Raw genomic sequence first — 21929 nt, 5'->3', positions numbered from 1 at the left:
TGGGTTACGTTATCTCCGATACCGGACTGCAGATGGATCCGAAGAAGGTCTCTTCCATTCTTAACTGGCCCCCTCCTTCTGGACTGAAGGCAATCCAACGCTTTCTGGGATTCGCAAACTACTACCGCCAGTTCATCCCTCACTTCTCGGCTCTAACTGCTCCTCTCTCCGCCTTGACCAAGAAGGGGGCTAATCCAAAGGACTGGTCACCTGCGGCCGACGCCGCGTTTGGCTCTCTGAAGCGGGCATTTGCCTCCTCCCCTGTGCTCCACCGTCCGGAGTTAAACCGACAGTTCACCTTGGAGGTGGATGCCTCCTCTTCGGGAGCCGGAGCAGTGCTCATGCAGAAGTCCTCCTCCGGGAAGATGGTGACTTGCGGTTTCTTCTCCAAGAGCTTCTCAGCGCCTGAACGCAACTACACCATCGGGGACCGAGAGCTATTGGCAGTCAAACTGGCTCTGGAGGAATGGCGCTACCTTCTAGAGGGAGCAGTGTACCCCGTGATCATTTACACGGAACACAAGAACCTGGAATACCTGCGGTCCGCTCAGCGACTGAACCCACGGCAAGCCAGGTGGTCCTTGTTCTTTGCCAGGTTCGACTTCCAGCTCCATTTCCGACCTGCGGACAAGAATGTACGCGCAGATGCCTTGTCCAGATCATTCCTGCCAATGGAACAGGAGGAGGAGTCATTCCAGCCCATCATCTGTCCTAGTAAAATCATTCCGGTGGCCCCTGTCACCCTGGCCCAGATACCGCCCGGGAAGACCTATGTCTCTGAGACCGACAGGCAAAAAGTGTTGCATTGGGGCCATGCCTCGAAAACAGCCGGCCATGCTGGTCAGAAGAGAACATGGAGTACGATTGTACGTCATTACTGGTGGCCATCCCTGCACACGGACGTCGCTTCTTTTGTCTCAGCCTGCTCCTCTTGTGCCAGGAACAAGACGCCCAAACATTTGCCATATGGCCATCTTCTGCCTCTGCCTATACCCTCCGTTCCGTGGCAACACATTGCAATGGACTTTATTACGGACTTGCCCCTGTCCTCCGGACACACAGTCATATGGGTCGTGGTGGATCGGTTCTCCAAAATGGCTCATTTCGTCCCTATGGCTGGACTGCCCTCTGCCCAGGAACTCGCGGACGCCTATATACAACACATCTTCCGCTTGCATGGTTTTCCATCACACATTGTGTCTGACAGAGGAACTCAGTTCACCTCCCGTTTCTGGAGGGCTCTCTGCAAACATCTGGGAGTGACTCTGGACTTTTCTTCAGCCTACCATCCTCAGTCGAATGGCCAAGTGGAACGAGTCAATCAGATCTTGACCTCCTTCTTACGTCACTACGTCAACGCCCATCATGACGACTGGTCCACGCTTCTTCCTTGGGCTGAATTCTCCCATAACCACCACGTCAGTGAGTCCTCCTCCAGCTCTCCCTTCCATGTTGTTTACGGACTGCAGCCTTCCGTCCCATTACCTGTATCCTCTTCCTCGGAGGTCCCTGCTGCTGATGCTGTAGCCCGTGACTTTGCTACCATTTGGGACTCTGTCAAGGCATCCCTTGGACGTGCTTCCCTGCGGATGAAGAGACACGCAGACAAGAGGCGTCTGGATCCTCCGTGTTTCTCTCCAGGAGATCTCGTCTGGCTTGCTTCCAAGTACGTCCGATTGAAGCTACCATCCTACAAGCTGGGTCCTCGCTACATCGGGCCGTTTAAAGTCCTCAGCAAGATCAATGAGGTCTCCTACAAGCTGCAGCTCCCGGTCACGATGAGGATACCCAACTCCTTCCACGTCTCTCTGCTCAAGCCGGTTGTCCTTGGTCCCTTCTCCGCTGCTGCCAGTTCGGCTCCTCCTCCAATTGCCGATGATGACATCTATGCGGTAAGGGATATCGTGGCCATGAAAACCGTACGGGGCCGACAGTTCTTCCTGGTGGACTGGGCAGGGTATGGTCCTGAGGATAGGTCCTGGGAGCCCCGGGAGAATGTGGGTACTCCTCTGATCCGTGCCTTCCTGTCCCGGTTGCGGGGAGGGGGGCGTGGGGGGGGTACTGTCACGCTCCCCGGGTCCCCTGCCCTGCTCCCCGGCTCACCTGCCACGCTCCCCGGCGTCTCTGCTTCTCTCCCCGGTCTCCAGCCTCCATTGCCCGCGGTCTCCAGGCGCCCCGGTCCCCGCTCCCGGCGTTCGTCGGTTACACAGCCCCAGCTCGGCTCTCCTGCTTCTTCTTCACCGCTCCCTGCCCTGGCTTCTGGCACCCGGGCCGCGCGCATGCGCATTAGGGCGCGCGCGCGGTCATTGACCCTTTCTTAAAGGGCCAGCGTCCACTGACAGGAAATTAAGCACACAGGTACAGGGTATAAAGGGGATTAGTGTCCAAGTGGGCGGGGCCTGTTCTTCGTGTTTCCCAAGCTAGGAGTCAGGTCTCCTTGTGTTCCTGTGAGATACTCACCTCTCTCTCTTCTAGAGCCGTTCCTGCCTCGCCATCCAGTCCTGCCGAATCCAGAACCCCGAACGCTGACTATCTGCCATCCTGTCAGTCCGTACCACCTCTGATCCCTGCGGTGACCCGTCCTCTCGCTCCATCGGTTCCGGACTCCGCCTGACAACATCTCGGCCTCCGAACCTGAGCTCCGTCACCCGGACTACCATCTCTGACTCCGTGGTCCCAGGGACTTCACCGTTCTACTCTTGTACACGGACTGTCCTGCTACCCGTAGTGCTCCGGCTACCGGACCCCTTGCCTTCATCAAGGAGTTCGGCCCAGTGGATCCACCTCCTGGGTCTGCCCGTCCACCTGGCCCTAACAGATGGCAACCAAGTGTTTCCTGACTCACTTCCACAGCTCAAGCAGCGGTCATCAGAATCTACAGAGGCTAAACCACAGCTCAACCCTGCAGCAAAGTCATTTTACCCGGGAACATCTCATCCATTCACGCCAGGCAGCCCATACGCCCCAGGGGCATCACGAGTCGTCGTGGCAACAAGTGGTGAGAAATCAGATATGTCTGAGTTTGCCAGGTTCATTGTGAGCAGAGAGCTAATCAACACTAGTCTCACGAAATTCGATGATCGTGCAGAGAGCTACAGGGCCTGGAAAGCAACTTTCAAGGCAGCCATCGCCAATCTCAACTTCACTGCGGAACAGGAGCTCGACCTCCTGATCAAGTGGTTGGGCCCAGGCTTTACAAACCGTATCAAGAGCCTCAGAACCGTCTATGTGGGACAAGCAGAAGAAGGTCTCGCTGCTGCATGGCAGAGACTGGAACGCACCTTTGGCAGTGCAGAAGCAATAGAGAAAGCCCTATTCAAGAGACTGCAGGACATCCCAAAGATCAACCTTAAAGAAGTCCACAAGCTTCAAGACCTAAGTGATCTGCTCATGGAGCTGGAGCTCGCCAAAAGAGACCCTCGTCTGTCTGGGCTGTGCTACCTGGATACAGCCCATGGAGTGAACCCAATCGTGGTGAAGCTGCCATACAGTCTGCAGGAGAAATGGGCAACGTCAGTCTCAAGGTACAAAAGAATGAATGACGTCACCTTTCCCCCATTTATTCAGTTCTGCAAGTTCATTGACGAGCAGGCCCAGATGAGGAACGACCCCAGCCTCGACTTCCTAGAGTTCAACACTTCGGCAGCTGCAACATCATCATCATCAAGGTATGAAGGTGCCATACACAAACGCAGAGACATTAAGAACACTGTGAGTGTCAGGAAGACTGAGCTACCATCACCCACAGCACCCACAGATAAACAGAACACCATCTCATCACGAAATAAGTCTTTCAATCAAGAATGTCCCATCCATAAAAAACCGCATTCACTGAACAAGTGCAGAGGGTTTAGATCCAAAACCCTACAGGAGCGCAAGAAAGTCCTCACAGAGCTTGGGATCTGTTTCAAATGCTGCGCATCACTTGAGCACATGGCCAAGGACTGTAAATCCATCGTCAAGTGTGAGGAGTGTCATAGTGAAAAACACGTTTCAGCCATGCATTCAACCCAGCTAGCTAGAGACACACCGGCTGCAGTCACCACCACTCCCACTCCAAGTCATGGCGGGGAGCCCAAGAATCAGACTGACACCACCACAGCCGTCTCCTGCTCATGCTCAGAGGTATGTGGAGAGGGCCAAACACAGAAATGTTGTGCCCGAATATGCCTCATCAAGGTTTATCCCGAGGGACATCCAGAAAAGGCAATGAAGGTGTATGCCATCATAGACGACCAAAGCAACCGGTCCCTAGCAGGAACCAAAGTCTTTGAAGCCTTCGGAATTAATGGACCATCAGAACCCTACACCTTGAACACCTGCTCGGGTCACATAGAGACTAGCGGCAGAAGAGCCCAGGGATTCATTGCTTCTCCTATCAATGGGAAGACTGAAATACCTCTACCAACGCTCGTTGAATGTGACCAAATACCCAGCCACAGGAATGAAATTCCTACCCCAGAAGCTGCATTTCATCAACCACACCTAAGACACCTCGCTAGCGTTATCCCACCTCTGGACAATAACGCAGAGATTCTACTCCTGCTCGGCAAAGACAATCTAAGGGTACACAAGGTGCGACAGCAGTGTAATGGGCCTGACTATGCACCATACGCCCAGAGACTGGACTTGGGATGGGTAGTCATAGGAAATGTGTGCGTTGATCGATCAGAAATTGACTCCTTCAAGACTTATGTGCATGGAGATGGGCGCAAAACCTGCTTAAAGCCATGTCCTCATCACTATGGAGTGAAAGAGAAGTCTCCAGACACAATACAGCTACCTGACATCGCTTCTTCTCTGCATATCGACAACTTGGGAAGATCAGTCTTTCACACGACCAAGGACGACGATAAAGTAGCTTTGTCAGTAGAGAACAGAGAATTCATCGGAATAATGGACTGTGAGTTTTCTAAAGACAAAACCAACCACTGGGTCTCTCCATTACCCTTCCGATCTACCAGGGTAAGACTCCCAAACAACCGAGATCAAGCTCAGACTAGGTGTAACTCTCTTCAGCGTTCCATGAACAGCAAGCCTGAAATGAGAGAACACAGCGTCGCCTTTATGGACAAGGAAGTCTGCAACAACCTAGCAGAACCTGTACCAACCGAACTGAATCCAGCAGATCACGCAACTAGACCTATGTCTATAAGTTCTTTTGCTAACTCTTCTTGGCTTACAGGTCCAGAGTTCCTGCTGAGACAGTCAGAAGAAGGTGTCCAGGAAGCCTTCAGCATCCTAGATCCGGACAACGATCCAGATGTCCGAGCTGAAGTCAATACCCTGGCCACCAGTGCAGAAAAAACTTCCAACCTCGGTTGCCAACGTTTTGAACGTTTCTCCAGCTGGATGAGGCTCGTCAGGACTGTCGCTAGGTTAGTGCACATCGCCAGATGCTGTCGGACTGACCTTAAAAACAAAGACTGTCATCGCTGGCATGTCTGCCACAAAGCCCTTTCTGCTGAGGACATCTCCCATAGCGAGTCCTTCATAATACGTCACCTCCAACAGAGTGAATTCGCCATAGAATGGAAGTGTTTATACAACAAACAGCAAATTCCATTAAGAAGTCCTCTCGCCAATTTAAACCCAGTCATCGACAGTTTCGGCTTACTGAGAGTTGGCGGTCGTTTGAACCAGGCTCATCTTGGAGTTGCAGAACAAAATCCTCTCATCATTCCCAACAAACACCATGTTACAGTCTTGCTGATCCGACACCACCATGAAGGGACTGAACACCGAGGCAGGCAAATTACAGAAGGTGCTTTACGGTCTGCAGGCCTCTGGATTATTGGAATGAAGAGACGTGTAGCACAAATACTACACGATTGTGTGCACTGTCGTAAAGCGAGAGGAAAACAACTGTACCAGCAAATGGCTGACTTGCCTACAGACAGACTTTCTACAGAGCCACCTTTCACCTACGTGGGCCTAGACGTTTTCGGACCATGGATGGTGTCCACACGCAGAACTCGCGGAGGCCAAGCAAACAGCAAGCGGTGGGCTGTGTTATTCACCTGCATGAGTGTTCGAGCCGTTCACATTGAGGTGTTAGAGTCCATGGACCCCTCCAGCCTAATCAACGCCTTGAGAAGGTTCCTTGCCATCAGAGGACCAGTGAAACAGCTGAGGTCTGACCGTGGAAGCAACTTCGTCGGTGCATGTAGAGAACTGAACATCGACACCAAACCTATCCAAGATCAGCTGGCAGAGAAAGGTTGCACCTGGATCTTCAATCCCCCTCACAGTTCTCACATGGGAGGCTCCTGGGAGAGGATGATCGGGATTTCACGCAACATCTTGAACTCCATGCTAATGGACGTCAATTCCTCAAGACTCACACATGAGACTCTAGTCACTCTTTTAGCTGAAGTCTCAGCCATTATCAATTCAAGACCCCTTGTGCCGGTGACCATGGATCCAGAAACACCAACCATATTGACTCCTACTATTCTTATTACCCAAAAAACTGACAACGCGGTAATGCCCAGCGGAGAGTTCACCCACGCGAACACTTATCAAAAACACTGGAAACGGGTTCAATACTTGGCTGACTACTTCTGGAACTAATGGAGGAAGGAATACCTCACCATTCTTCAAGGAAGAAAGAAGTGGCGACATCCCAAGCCGAACCTCAAGGAAGGAAACCTAGTCCTCATGAAAGATCAGACCACAGAAAGGACTGACTGGCCTATGGGACTAATTACTAGGATACTGCCTAGTCAGGACGGCAATGTTCGGAAGGTGGAGCTAAAGGTCATCAGGAAAGGTGAGACGAAGACCTTTGCAAGGCCAATCCACGAACTTGTTCTGCTTTTGCCCATAGAGAGCGTCCCTACAGGATGACCGCTACCGGACCTGAACTTTGAGCCATCCTTCTTGTTTTGGACTCAATTGAGCTTGTTTTTGCATTTAACATGCCTTTCCTTTCAGGTTGTATTATGGACTCAATAGTGAAATCCCCAAAGTGAATTTCAGACGGGGAGTGTGCTGTTTCTATTTGTCTTAGTTAAAACTGTTATTTAATGTTTTTCATGCTTGTCTCTGCTGCCATCTACTGGTCAGACCTTTCGGCTCCTCTGTTTCTTTTGTCCAGCCCATGGGAGTGTCTGATGACCCTCTTGCATCACTTCCTGGCTTGTTCATTCCAGCCAGAGATTTGTGAGAAACACATCCCTTATTGGAGCTACTAGGAGCAAAGTCTTCTGACCACGTAGTAGCTTCAGAGGCAAGCATCGCTGGAGAAACAATGCCAAGTACTTGGATTACTGCACTCTGCATGTCCTAACCTTTGGAGAAAATAAACCACCATTGTTTCATCTCAGCATGTGCATGTTTTCACTCTGGAGCGCTCTGGTCCTGTCTGCCCCACCTATAGGAAAAACGAAGGTAAGACTCTCACAACTACGCACCTTCCATCGCCTTTAAGTGGGGACAGAACAGGTGCGAGTGGAGCAGGATCGCATTCCACTCGCAGCTTGCTGCGACTGTTTTCTCGGTCCGATTAGAGCTGAGAAAATAATCGCTCATGGGAGCTGCTCCATTGAGTAATATTGGTCCGAGTGGAATGAGATTTTTCATCGCATTCCACTCGCATCGTTTTTCTCGCCGTGTGTCCTAGGCCTCAACACCAGAGGTCTTATCTTACTTGCAGATACAATAAGGTGATCTATACAGTCTGTTCTCCTGGAACAAACTTTACTCAAAGAAGAGATATAGTCCTACCAGGCTCCATATCACCTTCAGCCTAATCTCCAGCAGCTTCCATCACCAAACAGAAGTGTTAAACTCCAGGCACAGTTCACACTGAACAGGCTGCTTTGCAGCTTCAACACCCTCCATTCTGCTCAACATCCCTAGCAAACAGAGACCCACGTGAACACATACCCTGATTCTTAGTCAGGTGCACCTATTCAAGTCCTGCAGTGCTAGGATTTAATCTAGTCCTACCTGGCTTTGCTACAGTCACTAAAAGTCATTTTTAAAGACTCTCTAAACAAATAGGTTTTGTACATTTATTTGACAATTTTCTGCTAAATGTTCAAGTTCTTCAACATCCTAAGAAAACAAAAGCTTTTAAAAAATAAGGCAGACATATATTAAATTTTCTTTATCAACTTTTTTGTGTGATACAACTAGCTGTTTTAAGGATATAGTCATTGAAAGTAAGAAATTGTATAATTTTCCAAAATTGCAGCTATTTTCATACATAAACGCAAAACATATTTATCTAAATTTACCACTGACAAAACTACAAATTTCTTGAAAAAAATTATCTCAGAATTATTGATGTAGTAGCAGTACAAAGTTATTCCTATATTGGAATGTTCGATTTGAAAAATGCGACTGTCCTCAAATAAAAACCGACTCCGGGCTTAAGGGGTTAACAAATATTAATTTATTGCTTCAAAGTTTCCTACATACTAAACATTAAAATGGCTTCACTCTTGATGACCAATAAAATTAATATTAACATTTCACATTCTGATCATGAATATAATTTTTGTGAGTATTTTGATGATGAACAAGAGCTGATTTCTGGTTAAAACATTTCCCACATTCTTTACAAGAAAACGGCTTTTCCCCTGTGTGACTTCTCCTATGTTTAACAAGACTTGATTTCTGCTTAAAACATTTTTCGCATTCTGAACACGGGAACACGATTTCTTCTGTGTGAGTTCTTCGATGTCTAACAAGATTGGATTTGGCAGTATAAGATTTCCCACATTCTGAACATGAATATGATTTTGCTCTTGTGTGAGTATTTTGATGTGTAACAAGATTTGATTTCCAGTTAAAATATTTCCCACATTCTGAACATGAATACGGCTTCTCCCCTGTGTGAATTCTCTCATGTTCCAAAAGATATGATTTTTGGTTAAAACATTTCCCACACTCTGAACATGAAAAAGGCTTTTCCCCTGTGTGACTTCTCACATGTTTAATAAGACATGACTTTTCGATAAAACATTTTTTGCATTCTGAACATGAATATGGCTTATCCCCTGTGTGATTTCTTTGATGTTTAAAAAGAACTGATTTATTGCTAAAACATTTCCCACATTCTGAACATGAATACGGCTTTACACCTGTGTGACTTATCTGATGTCTAATGAAACATGATTTCTGGTTAAAACATTTATTACATTCTGAACATGAATACGGCTTCTCCATTGTGTGAGCTGTTTGAGTTATTATAGCCCTTTTCTGACATTTTATTTTCTTTACAGTCTGTAATGATGTGGAATATAGGACCTGTTTAAAAGAATCAGAGGAAAGATCTTTGCTGTGAAGGCCAGTAGATATATCTGTATTAATGCCAAACTTTTCATATGTATCTTGCATGCTGTCACTGTCATCTGATTTACAATGTACAGATATCTGGTGTCCCTCTGAGCTCCTGCTACAAGTACCTGTAAAGGATAGAACAGATTTCATTATCAAAAAGACATCAACAAACTGGAGCAAGTTCAGAGAAGAGCAACCAGAATGGTGACTGGTCTACAAACCATGTCCTTCGAGGAACAGTTACAGGATTTGGGAAAGCTTGCAAAAAACAAGAAAGAGTTTCTAATTTATGCCAGAGCTGTGTATATATATATATATATATATATATATATATATATATATATATATATATATATATATATATATATATATATATATATATATATATATATATATATTTTATATATATTCAATTCAGACTGACTCCAGAGAGTCCTCATGTAATGACACAGATTCATCCTGCCGGACACCAATACTTTCAACATCATTACGATCTTCCTCAACTGTATAAGAAGGTTGTTTTATTGGTAATGCTCTACAGAATTTGTTCATATGTATATATATTCCCTTGAGAAGCATCTGTGACTTCTGTGCATTTAGTGGTCACTACTCACCTGGGCGGTTATCTGTAGGAATCTCCTCTTTACCCCGCTTATCACCCCTCACATATGTCTCTGTAGTATTAATATGGGGCAGATCTTCCCCCTGAAACAAATATTGTAAAAGTCACAGACAGATGGAGAAGTCCCATCTATGATCAGCTCTAATCCTGCCATCTCCACCGCTCTCATTACACAAGTATAAACCATATAATACTGGAGGAGAAAACAAGACTGAGCACAAGACCTTCACAGCCGTCTACACATCATAGGGAGATTTCATGGCACCTTCTCTCCATCTACCTGATGATCCTGAGGAACATCGGGAGCTTCTTGTTTACAGTCCTGTGGGACAAGAGGATGGGGACATCTCTCTGGTGTTGTCCTCTTACTGGATAGACCTGGAGGAGACACATACAGGGACTGAATTCATTCCTTACATACAGATAATTATAGGCCGTGTGTATTTAGTCCTGTCTATTACCTGGTGATGTGAGGGGCTGGGGAAACACATCCTGAGGAACATCGGGGTCTTCTTGTTTACAGTCCTGTGGGAGAAGAGGACGGGGACATCTCTCTGGTGTTGTCCTCTTACTGGATAGAACTGGAGGAGACACATACAGGGACTGAATTCATTCCTTACATACAGATAATTATAGGCCGTGTGTATTTAGTCCTGTCTATTACCTGGTGATGTGAGGGGCTGGGGATCCTCCATCATGACGTCCTTGTACAGATCTTTGTGTCCTTCTAAATACTCCCACTCCTCCATGGAGAAATAGACGGTGACGTCCTGACACCTTATAGGAACCTGACACATACAATGATACCGTCACCCCCGATCCCTTCATAGCGTTACTGTATGATGTCCCAGCATTCCCAGCAGTGTCACCTCTCCAGTCAGCAGCTCAATCATCTTGTAGGTGAGTTCTAGGATCTTCTGGTCATTGATGTCCTCATGTATCGGGGGGTGAGGTGGAGGCCCTGTGATTGGGCTCAGGGGTCTTCCCCATCCCTCAGACACAGGGGCCTGACAGCGCTCACTAGAGGTCTTCTTCACTACTGTGTAATCCTGGTTATGGAGAGACACAGTAATAAATCTCACTACAGACATTTCCAGAGTCCTCACCTCTCCAGTTCTGTCCATCTGTTATTCCCATAGATAAGAATGATGTAATGTGACGTCATCAGAATCTCTCACCTCTCCAGTAAGCCGGAAGAGGATCTCTAGGGTGAGGTGTAATATCCTCTCCGCCATCTTGTCCCTGTCCATATCCATGCTTCACGGGGCAATCAGGAGAATTATGTAGAACAATTATTAGGATCCGATATTGTAAAGACCTGAATAGAAAAAAAGAGGAATCTGTGTCAAATCATATAAAATACCACATAATTACTAGGGTTGTGGTATTGGTATAAAGTAATAATGTGGTAGAGGACTTCACACATCTAGAGGTCATATAGAAATACCTATGTACTATCAGTTGGGATCACTGGAGTTATGAATAAAGTAATATATATTTATAGTAATATAATAATTTAAAGAATAGTTTTTCCACAGCCATATAATATGGAGAGGGTTCATCTACAGTACAGACCAAAAGTTTGGACACACCTTCTCATCTCTAGAACAACTGTTAAGAGGAGCCTTTGTGCAGCAGCCTTCATGGTAAAATTGCTGCTAGGAAACCACTGCTAAGGACAGGCAACAAGCAGAAGAGACTTGTTTGGGCTAAAGAACACAAGGAATGGACATTAGACCAGTGGAAATCTGTGCTTTGGTCTGATGAGTCCAAATTTGAGATCTTTGGATCCAACCACCGTGTCTTTGTAGAAAAGATGAACAGATGGACTCTACATGCCTGGTTCCCACCGTGAAGCATGGAGGAGGAGGTGTGATGTGTGGGGGTGCTTTGCTGGTGACACTGTTGGAGATTTATTCAAAATTGAAGGCATACAGAACCAGCATGGCCACCACAGCATCTTGCAGCGGCATGCTATTCCATCCAGTTTGCGTTTAGTTGGACCATATTTATTTTTCAACAGGACAATGACCCCAAACACCCCTCCAGCCTGTGTAAGGGCTATGTGACTAAGAAGGAGAGTGATGGGATGCTACGCCAGATGACCTGGCCTCCACAGTAACCAGACCTGAACCCAATCGAGATGGTTTGGGGTGAGCTGGACCGCAGAGTGAAGGCAAAAGGGCCAACAAGTGCTAAGCATCTCTGGGAACTCCTTCAAGACTGTTGGAAGACCATTTTTGGTGACTACCTCTTGAAGCTCATCAAGAGAATGCCAAGAGTGTGCAAAGTAGTAATGAAAGCAAAAGGTGGCTACTTTGAAGAACCTAGAATATAAGACAGATTTTCAGTTGCTTCACACTTTTTTAAGTATTTCACTCCACATGTGTTAATTCATAGTTTTGATGCCTTCAATGTGAATCTACAATTTTCAGAGTCCTGAAAATAAAGAAAACTCTTTGAATGAGGTGTGTCCAAACCTTTGGTCTGTACTGTGTATAAATATCATCATTCCAAGATAAATTCGGAAAAGGTGAAGTCGTAGACCCCAGCTGGTTATACCTGTTACAATGTGTTAAAACCTTTCTTGGTTGTTGTAAAGTATAGGTGCACTGTTCAGGCAAAATGTCAATATGGCCCCTGATGAAGCCAAAAAGTGAAACCAGTTGTACAATATTCTGCTTGTCTCCACTATGTTTCTGTTGTAAGAATAGCCTTCCTCATGTTACAGATGTCTCTTGTAAATTGAGAACAGGTTCGCTTTACTCCCAAACAGTCATGGCCAAAAGTTTTGAGAATAACACCAAAATGCTATTTTCACATGATCTGTTGCCCTCTGGTTTTTAATTGTGTTTGTCTGATGTTTACGTCACATACAGAAATATAATTGCAATCATATTATGAGACCAAAAGGTTCTATTGACAGTTAGAATGAGTTAATGCAGCAAGTCAATATTTGCAGTGTTGACCCTTCTTCTTCAGGACCTCTGCAATTCTCCCTGGCATGCTCTCAATCAACTTCTGGACCAAATCCTGACTTATAGCTGTCCATTCTTGCATAAGCAATGCTTGCATTTTGCCAGAATTTGTTGGTTTTTGTTTGTCCACCCGTCTCTTGATTGCCCACAAGTTCTCAATGGGATTAAGATCTGGGGAGTTTCCAGGCCATGGACCGAAAATCTCTATGTTTTGTTCCATGAGCCATTTAGTGATCACCTTTGCTTTATGGCAAGGTGCTCCATCATGCTGGAAAAGGCATTGTTGGGCGCCAAGCTGCTCTTGGACAGTTGGGAGAAGCTGCTCTTGGAGGACATTCTGGTACCATTCTTTATTCATGGCTGTGTTTTTAGGCAAGACTGTGAGTGAGCCGATTCCCTTGGCTGAGAAGCAACCCCACACATGAATGGTTTCCGGATGCTTAACAGTTGGCATGAGACAAGACTGGTGGTAGCGCTCACCTCTTCTTCTCCTAATAAGCTGTTTTCCAGATGTCCCAAACAATCGAAAAGGGGATTCATCTGAGAAAATGACTTTACCAAGGTCCTCAGCAGTCCACTGCCTGTACCTTTTGCAGAATATCAGTCGGTCCCTGATGTTTCTTCTGGAGAGAAGTGGCTTCTTTGCTGCCCTCCTTGAAACCAGGCCTTGCTCAAAGAGTCTCCTCCTCACAGTGCGTGCAGAAGCACTCACACCAGCCTGCTGCCATTGCTGAGCTAGCTCGCCACTGCTGGTAGTCCGATCCCGCAGCTGAAACAGTTTTAAGATACGGTCCTGGCGTTTGCTGGTCCTTCTTGGGCGCCCTGGAGCCTTTTTGGCAACAATGGAAGCTCTCTCCTTGAAGTTTTTGATGATGCGATAGATTGTTGACTGAGGTGCAATCTTTGTAGCTGCGATACTCTTCCCTGTTAGGCCATTTTTGTGCAGAGCAATGATGGCTGCACGTGTTTCTTTAGAGATAACCATGGTTAACTGAAGAGAAACAATGATACCAAGCACCAGCCTCCTTTTAAAATGTCCAGTGGTGTCATTCTTACTTAATCATGACTGACTGATCGCCAGCCCTGTCCTCATTAACACCCACACCTGTGTTAATGGAACAATCACTAAAACAATGTTAGCTGCTCCTTTTAAGGCAGGAATGCAATGATGTTGAAATGTGTTTTGGGGGTTGAAGTTCATTTTCTTAGCCAATATTGACTTTGCAAGTAATTGCTGTTAAGCTGATCACTCTTTATGACATTCTGAAGTATATGCAAATTGCCATTAGAAAAACTTAAGCAGTAGACTTTGTAAAAATTAATATTTGTAACATTCTCAAAACTTTTGGCTATGACTGTACATAGCACTCAGGTGTAAGTGTAAGGGGTCCTCTATACATTGAATTAGACAAGGTTATCTCGACCAGTGAAGAAGCTGTGGCCAGCCGGATGGCATCAGTTGCAGAGCAGCAGAAGACAGCTCCGTCAATGGAATATTAGCCACAGCAAGATATTGGAGATATATCCCGATTCATTTGAGTACCCAGCAGTAGGCACTAAACAGTATACGGGTCAAGTTTTGTAGTACTGTACAGTGCTGGTTACTAGAAAACTGATCAGCCAGTCTCAACAGAATACAGCAAGTGTGAACTGGTGCCATTTGCCATTACTGGTTAATATACAAAGAAAAGAATACAACAGCCTATGCAAGCGCCAAGATATAGGCAAACATCCAATATAGAACATTTGGACTAAATTACTTTAAAATACAATATACTTATTAATTGAAGGTACTTAGTGCACAAATTGGCCAATTCACAAGTGGCCACTAGCCAAAACAAGGCAAATGTCACGCTAGAGCATACAGACGCTCAGCATGCAGTGCAACAATCGGGTTGGTATAGTAGGAAGGCCCTGGTGGTAGGGAGATGGGACACCTCCTGAAACTCACCTGAGTCTGAACCCTAAGCTCTCAAACATCTCTGTATAGGTTCTTCCCCCCATCGCCATCAAATTCCTAGGCCCTCGATTGCCGTAAGCTCACCCTGGCTAGTGAGAAGGCTGGCGAGAGCACTAGTCTTACCACTACAATAATACAACACAAGGTAAAGTAGACAGGCGGAGGGAAAAAGACACAAAAAGAAAACTCTAAATTTCTTCAATGCAGTGTAAGAAGGCAACCGGTGGTATTATTAATGGGAGATATGTACCACATAAGTGGTGTGAACCTCAAAATTGCTGCCACTTGTAGTGCCACAATTTTGTTTTTTTTCCTTTTTGTTTCAGTGTTAATAGGGGAGGCTCACAGGTGGCTGGAGAGATGGGCGGGTCTGGCCACCTACGTATCCCTGCTCATGGGTGTGTCACATCCCGTATAATAGAGTCTGCATGGCAGATGGGAGGAAGTCTGAAGAAGTCTGTGGAAGTCATACTGGATGAGATTGGAAAGAGACTGCAGCCCAGCTGGACAGTTCTGGGATGCAGGGTCACACCTCAGCTAGAGGTGTGTACTGGCCGGAGCCAGTGAGTCGAGGCAGCTATACTTCCACTATGGACTTTGAATGAACTGAAAGCCCATGGTACGTGGTTGTGTTTGGCTTTGTTCTTCCCTTTAGGCCAGGAGAGGCACAATTTATGTTTACAGCTTATGCATTTTTTTAAATAAACTGTTGGAATTTTTGATAAAGAGACTGTGTTACCTGTGTTTCCTCCGCATCTACCTGTGCCTATCTGAGCGAATCCCCACCGCAGCAAAACACCACCGCTGCAATAGTCATGACTCCTCAGCTTCTTCCAGAGACTGGCTCCTTCCAAAATGCTCAGCTTAAGAATGCATATTCTATAACCAGCGTCAGATGGTAAGACACGTGACTTTTTATAGAGAAGGGGAATGGTCGCAAAAGAGCTGTACCCAAGATTAAGGCCACAATGACAGCCAGATAGGAAAAAGTCCTTAACCCCTACAGCACTAAAAGAAAGATTTCACTGACATACTAGTAGAGGATCTGCGAGCAATAAGGCGCTGTGACCTTCTGATCCCAGACTTGCGAGAGGTCTCCCCAGAGTGGGACACACTCATGACAGCAACCTTTCTTTGATGGGACCATTAATCCTAATACTTATCACACATACCTCTCCTGGGCTAAAAGTCTACAAATTTAAAGGGCCGATACAATGCCTTGAAAAAGTATACAGTACCTAGCCGGTTAACTTTTTCACCTTTTTATACCATACCAACAAATATACCAACAAAAAGTAACAAGTATTTGTGAATTGTAAAGGAAAATATGCACGGTTTTCTAAATATCTTAAAAATATAATCAACATGTGCATTTGTATTCAGCACCCCTCTCCCACCTCGAGTCAATACTTTGTAGGACCACCTTTTTCTGCAATTAGTACTGCAAGTCTTTTGGGGTCAGTTTCTCCAGCTTTGCACATTTTTGCTTCTTCATTGCACATGAGCTCTCGTTCTGGAGATTAGATGGCGACGTCTGTGATCAGCAATTTTCACGTCTTGTTGCAGATGCTTCATGGATTTGTGTCTTGACTGTACCTGGGCCGTTCACACATATGAGTATGTTTTGATCTAAGCCCTCCATTGTAGCTCTGCAGGATGTTTAGGGTCGTAGACCTGCTCGAAGGTGAACCTACGCCCCGGCCTCAGGTCTTCTGCAGCCGCTAACAGGTTTTCCCACAGGATTGCCCTGTATTTAGCTCCATCCATCTACCCATCACCTGTGACCAGCTTCCCTGCCCTTGTTGAAGAAAAGCCTCCCCACAGCAAGATATGGCCTCCACCATGTGACTGTGGGGATGGTGTTTTCAGGGTGATGTGTAGTGTTAGTGTTCCATGTGTTTTTCATTTGGCCCAAAAATTTCTACCTTGGTCTCATCTGACCAGAACACCTTCTTCCACACGTTCGTTGTTTTACCTACATGGCTTTTTGCAAGCTGCAAATGTGACTTTTTATGGGTTGCTTTCAAAAATGGCTTTATTCTTGCCGATCTTGCATATAGGACAGATTTGTGAAATAAATCTTCAACTAATATTGTGTTTCCCCAAAAATAAGCCTTACCCCAAAAATATGCCTAGCAGGAATGTTCAGTCTTTTTGGAGTATGCTTAAAATATAAGCCCTACTCCAAAAATAAGTCCTAGTCGCGGTTCAATAATGAAGTGCCCAGATAGCTAAAAAAGTTAAAGAATACTGCAGGACACTTCATTAAAGAAAGCAAACAACTCCAAAAGAGAGAAGACAGCACCAAAAGAAAGAAGACAGCCCCGACAAAAAAAATTGAACTCACCAGACCCCGAACAACTACAGCTGGCAAGTGCCAACAGTGGATGGGGTCTCTCACAGAAATCTGTGGCTCTGTCGGGTCCCTCACTGTTCTGCTCACACACACATTCAAGTCGTAATATCACTTCGCTCTCACGAATTCTGTGAGGGTTGCGACTGTACTGTGGAACGCCGGGTGACCTGACAGTGACGCAGACCTGTATGTGAGAGGAGTCCATTCACTTGCCTACTCTACATGTTCGGGAGTCTGGTATTGGCAATTCTTCTGGGGGGTGGTGTCTGCCTTTTTTTAGGGGTAAACAACAGTACATAGCAGTTTCCCTGAAAATAAATCGTAGCGCATTTTTCTGAGCAAAAAATAATTTAAGACCATGTATTATTTACAGAGAAACACGGTAATCGTCCTGTGGAAAGATTCTCCCACAAGGGGAAGCCACAGTAGTGACTGCAAACACATGCTCCTCCTGTTTACTCAAGTCTGACAGCTGGTGTCATGCTATTGATGGGGAGCTGAAGCAGGGGCACCTAGATGGGTTCTCAGACTGAGGACGCTGTCACTTATCTCAGAGGCACGCTCAATGGTAGCGAGGTCTGGACCGCCTGCGTGACCCTAACTGCTATCCGAACCATGGCCTAACACCACGTCTCCCCCAAAGCAACAAACATGGGAAAACCAAAACACATAAACACTACAATCAGACACAGGAGAGAGACAAAACGTGCATAGTAAGAAATAACATACAAGGAGGAAATAAACTGGCAATAGGGATATTTCCAAACAAAAGATCACCAAAAACTGGATCAAACACTAAAGACTGGAATTGCTGGAGCAACACTGGAGCTATAATCGGCGATGAGGAACCAGCTCCAGCAACTTATAAAGACTGGAGGCGGCTGGGAGTGGTCATTAGCAACCTGAGCTCCTAGCTGCAGTTCACAGGCCAGCAGGGATTAACTCTGCTAGTACGAAAGTGAATATTTACGTTTTCTGCTTTATTAAATGCATCTTTAATGTCGGCGCTCCACAAAAACACTGGCAGCACCTGGATGACATCTGTGTGCAGTTCATTATTAACAGACTGGTTGCTAGGAGACAATGGGAAACTTCCTCTTGGGCCTCCGAACAACAATCTGTTATATAGTGTACGGAAAGAAGAACGACGCCTGAACCGTAAAGAACCAGAACATGGAACGAAAATGGGTGAAAAATAGAAAATCACGAGCATGGAAAAGTCATCCATTATATATGTGAGAGATGAAATAGTCACAAAGGTGAGAATCCGCAACTACCTCCACCTGCAGAGCCGCACACTAGATATATAATACCCTGCACCTACCTCCACCTGCAGAGCCGCACACAGATATATAATACCCTGCACCTACCTCCACCTGCAGAGCCGCACACAGATATATAATACCCTGCACCTACCTCCTCCTGCAGAGCCGCACACTAGATATATAATACCCTGCACCTACCTCCTCCTGCAGAGCCGCACACTAGATATATAATACCCTGCACCTACCTCCACCTGCAGAGCCGCACACTAGATATATAATACCCTGCACCTACCTCCACCTGCAGAGCCGCACACTAGATATATAATACCCTGCACCTACCTCCACCTGCAGAGCCGCACACTAGATATATAATACCCTGCACCTACCTCCACCTGCAGAGCCGCACACTAGATATATAATACCCTGCACCTACCTCCACCTGCAGAGCCGCACACTAGATATATAATACCCTGCACCTACCTCCACCTGCAGAGCCGCACACTAGATATATAATACCCTGCACCTACCTCCACCTGCAGAGCCGCACACTAGATATATAATACCCTGCACCTACCTCCACCTGCAGAGCCGCACACTAGATATATAATACCCTGCACCTACCTCCACCTGCAGAGCCGCACACTAGATATATAATACCCTGCACCTACCTCCTCCTGCAGAGCCGCACACTAGATATATAATACCCTGCACCTACCTCCACCTGCAGAGCCGCACACTAGATATATAATACCCTGCACCTACCTCCACCTGCAGAGCCGCACACTAGATATATAATACCCTGCACCTACCTCCTCCTGCAGAGCCGCACACTAGATATATAATACCCTGCACCTACCTCCACCTGCAGAGCCGCACACTAGATATATAATAACCTGCACCTACCTCCACCTGCAGAGCCGCACACTGGATATATAATACCCTGCACCTACCTCCACCTGCAGAGCCGCACACTAGATATATAATACCCTGCACCTACCTCCACCTGCAGAGCCGCACACTAGATATATAATACCCTGCACCTACCTCCTCCTGCAGAGCCGCACACTAGATATATAATACCCTGCACCTACCTCCACCTGCAGAGCCGCACACTAGATATATAATACCCTGCACCTACCTCCACCTGCAGAGCCGCACACTAGATATATAATACCCTGCACCTACCTCCACCTGCAGAGCCGCACACTAGATATATAATACCCTGCACCTACCTCCTCCTGCAGAGCCGCACACTAGATATATAATACCCTGCACCTACCTCCACCTGCAGAGCCGCACACTAGATATATAATACCCTGCACCTACCTCCACCTGCAGAGCCGCACACAGATATATAATACCCTGCACCTACCTCCACCTGCAGAGCCGCACACTAGATATATAATACCCTGCACCTACCTCCACCTGCAGAGCCGCACACTAGATATATAATACCCTGCACCTACCTCCACCTGCAGAGCCGCACACTAGATATATAATACCCTGCACCTACCTCCACCTGCAGAGCCGCACACTAGATATATAATACCCTGCACCTACCTCCACCTGCAGAGCCGCACACTAGATATATAATACCCTGCACCTACCTCCACCTGCAGAGCCGCACACAGATATATAATACCCTGCACCTACCTCCACCTGCAGAGCCGCACACTAGATATATAATACCCTGCACCTACCTCCACCTGCAGAGCCGCACACTAGATATATAATACCCTGCACCTACCTCCACCTGCAGAGCCGCACACTAGATATATAATACCCTGCACCTACCTCCACCTGCAGAGCCGCACACTAGATATATAATACCCTGCACCTACCTCCTCCTGCAGAGCCGCACACTAGATATATAATACCCTGCACCTACCTCCACCTGCAGAGCCGCACACTAGATATATAATACCCTGCACCTACCTCCACCTGCAGAGCCGCACACAGATATATAATACCCTGCACCTACCTCCACCTGCAGAGCCGCACACTAGATATATAATACCCTGCACCTACCTCCACCTGCAGAGCCGCACACTAGATATATAATACCCTGCACCTACCTCCACCTGCAGAGCCGCACACTAGATATATAATACCCTGCACCTACCTCCACCTGCAGAGCCGCACACTAGATATATAATACCCTGCACCTACCTCCACCTGCAGAGCCGCACACTAGATATATAATACCCTGCACCTACCTCCACCTGCAGAGCCGCACACAGATATATAATACCCTGCACCTACCTCCACCTGCAGAGCCGCACACTAGATATATAATACCCTGCACCTACCTCCACCTGCAGAGCCGCACACTAGATATATAATACCCTGCACCTACCTCCACCTGCAGAGCCGCACACTAGATATATAATACCCTGCACCTACCTCCACCTGCAGAGCCGCACACTAGATATATAATACCCTGCACCTACCTCCACCTGCAGAGCCGCACACTAGATATATAATACCCTGCACCTACCTCCACCTGCAGAGCCGCACACTAGATATATAATACCCTGCACCTACCTCCTCCTGCAGAGCCGCACACTAGATATATAATACCCTGCACCTACCTCCACCTGCAGAGCCGCACACTAGATATATAATACCCTGCACCTACCTCCACCTGCAGAGCCGCACACTAGATATATAATACCCTGCACCTACCTCCACCTGCAGAGCCGCACACTAGATATATAATACCCTGCACCTACCTCCACCTGCAGAGCCGCACACTAGATATATAATACCCTGCACCTACCTCCACCTGCAGAGCCGCACACTAGATATATAATACCCTGCACCTACCTCCACCTGCAGAGCCGCACACTAGATATATAATACCCTGCACCTACCTCCACCTGCAGAGCCGCACACTAGATATATAATACCCTGCACCTACCTCCACCTGCAGAGCCGCACACTAGATATATAATACCCTGCACCTACCTCCACCTGCAGAGCCGCACACTAGATATATAATACCCTGCACCTACCTCCTCCTGCAGAGCCGCACACTAGATATATAATACCCTGCACCTACCTCCACCTGCAGAGCAGCACACTAGATATATAATACCCTGCACCTACCTCCACCTGCAGAGCCGCACACTAGATATATAATACCCTGCACCTACCTCCACCTGCAGAGCCGCACACTAGATATATAATACCCTGCACCTACCTCCACCTGCAGAGCCGCACACTAGATATATAATACCCTGCACCTACCTCCACCTGCAGAGCCGCACACTAGATATATAATACCCTGCACCTACCTCCACCTGCAGAGCCGCACACTAGATATATAATACCCTGCACCTACCTCCACCTGCAGAGCCGCACACTAGATATATAATACCCTGCACCTACCTCCACCTGCAGAGCCGCACACTAGATATATAATACCCTGCACCTACCTCCACCTGCAGAGCCGCAC

General features: G+C 46.8%; 1 protein-coding gene across 1 annotated transcript in view; it reads right to left on the bottom strand.

The window, feature by feature from the left end:
* The window catches only part of LOC142313156 (uncharacterized), a 186379-nt gene that overhangs the window by 83259 nt on the left and 81191 nt on the right, over nt 1–21929 (bottom strand). The window contains 4 exon segments of the mRNA XM_075352144.1: nt 8476–9416; nt 9906–9996; nt 10194–10291; nt 10375–10492. Of these exon segments, the coding sequence (XP_075208259.1) occupies nt 8476–9416; nt 9906–9996; nt 10194–10291; nt 10375–10492 (1248 nt within the window).

Source organism: Anomaloglossus baeobatrachus, chromosome 5 (assembly GCF_048569485.1).
Source record: "Anomaloglossus baeobatrachus isolate aAnoBae1 chromosome 5, aAnoBae1.hap1, whole genome shotgun sequence".
Taxonomy (NCBI): domain Eukaryota; kingdom Metazoa; phylum Chordata; class Amphibia; order Anura; family Aromobatidae; genus Anomaloglossus; species Anomaloglossus baeobatrachus.
This window is presented reverse-complemented; position numbering and strand designations above follow the sequence as displayed.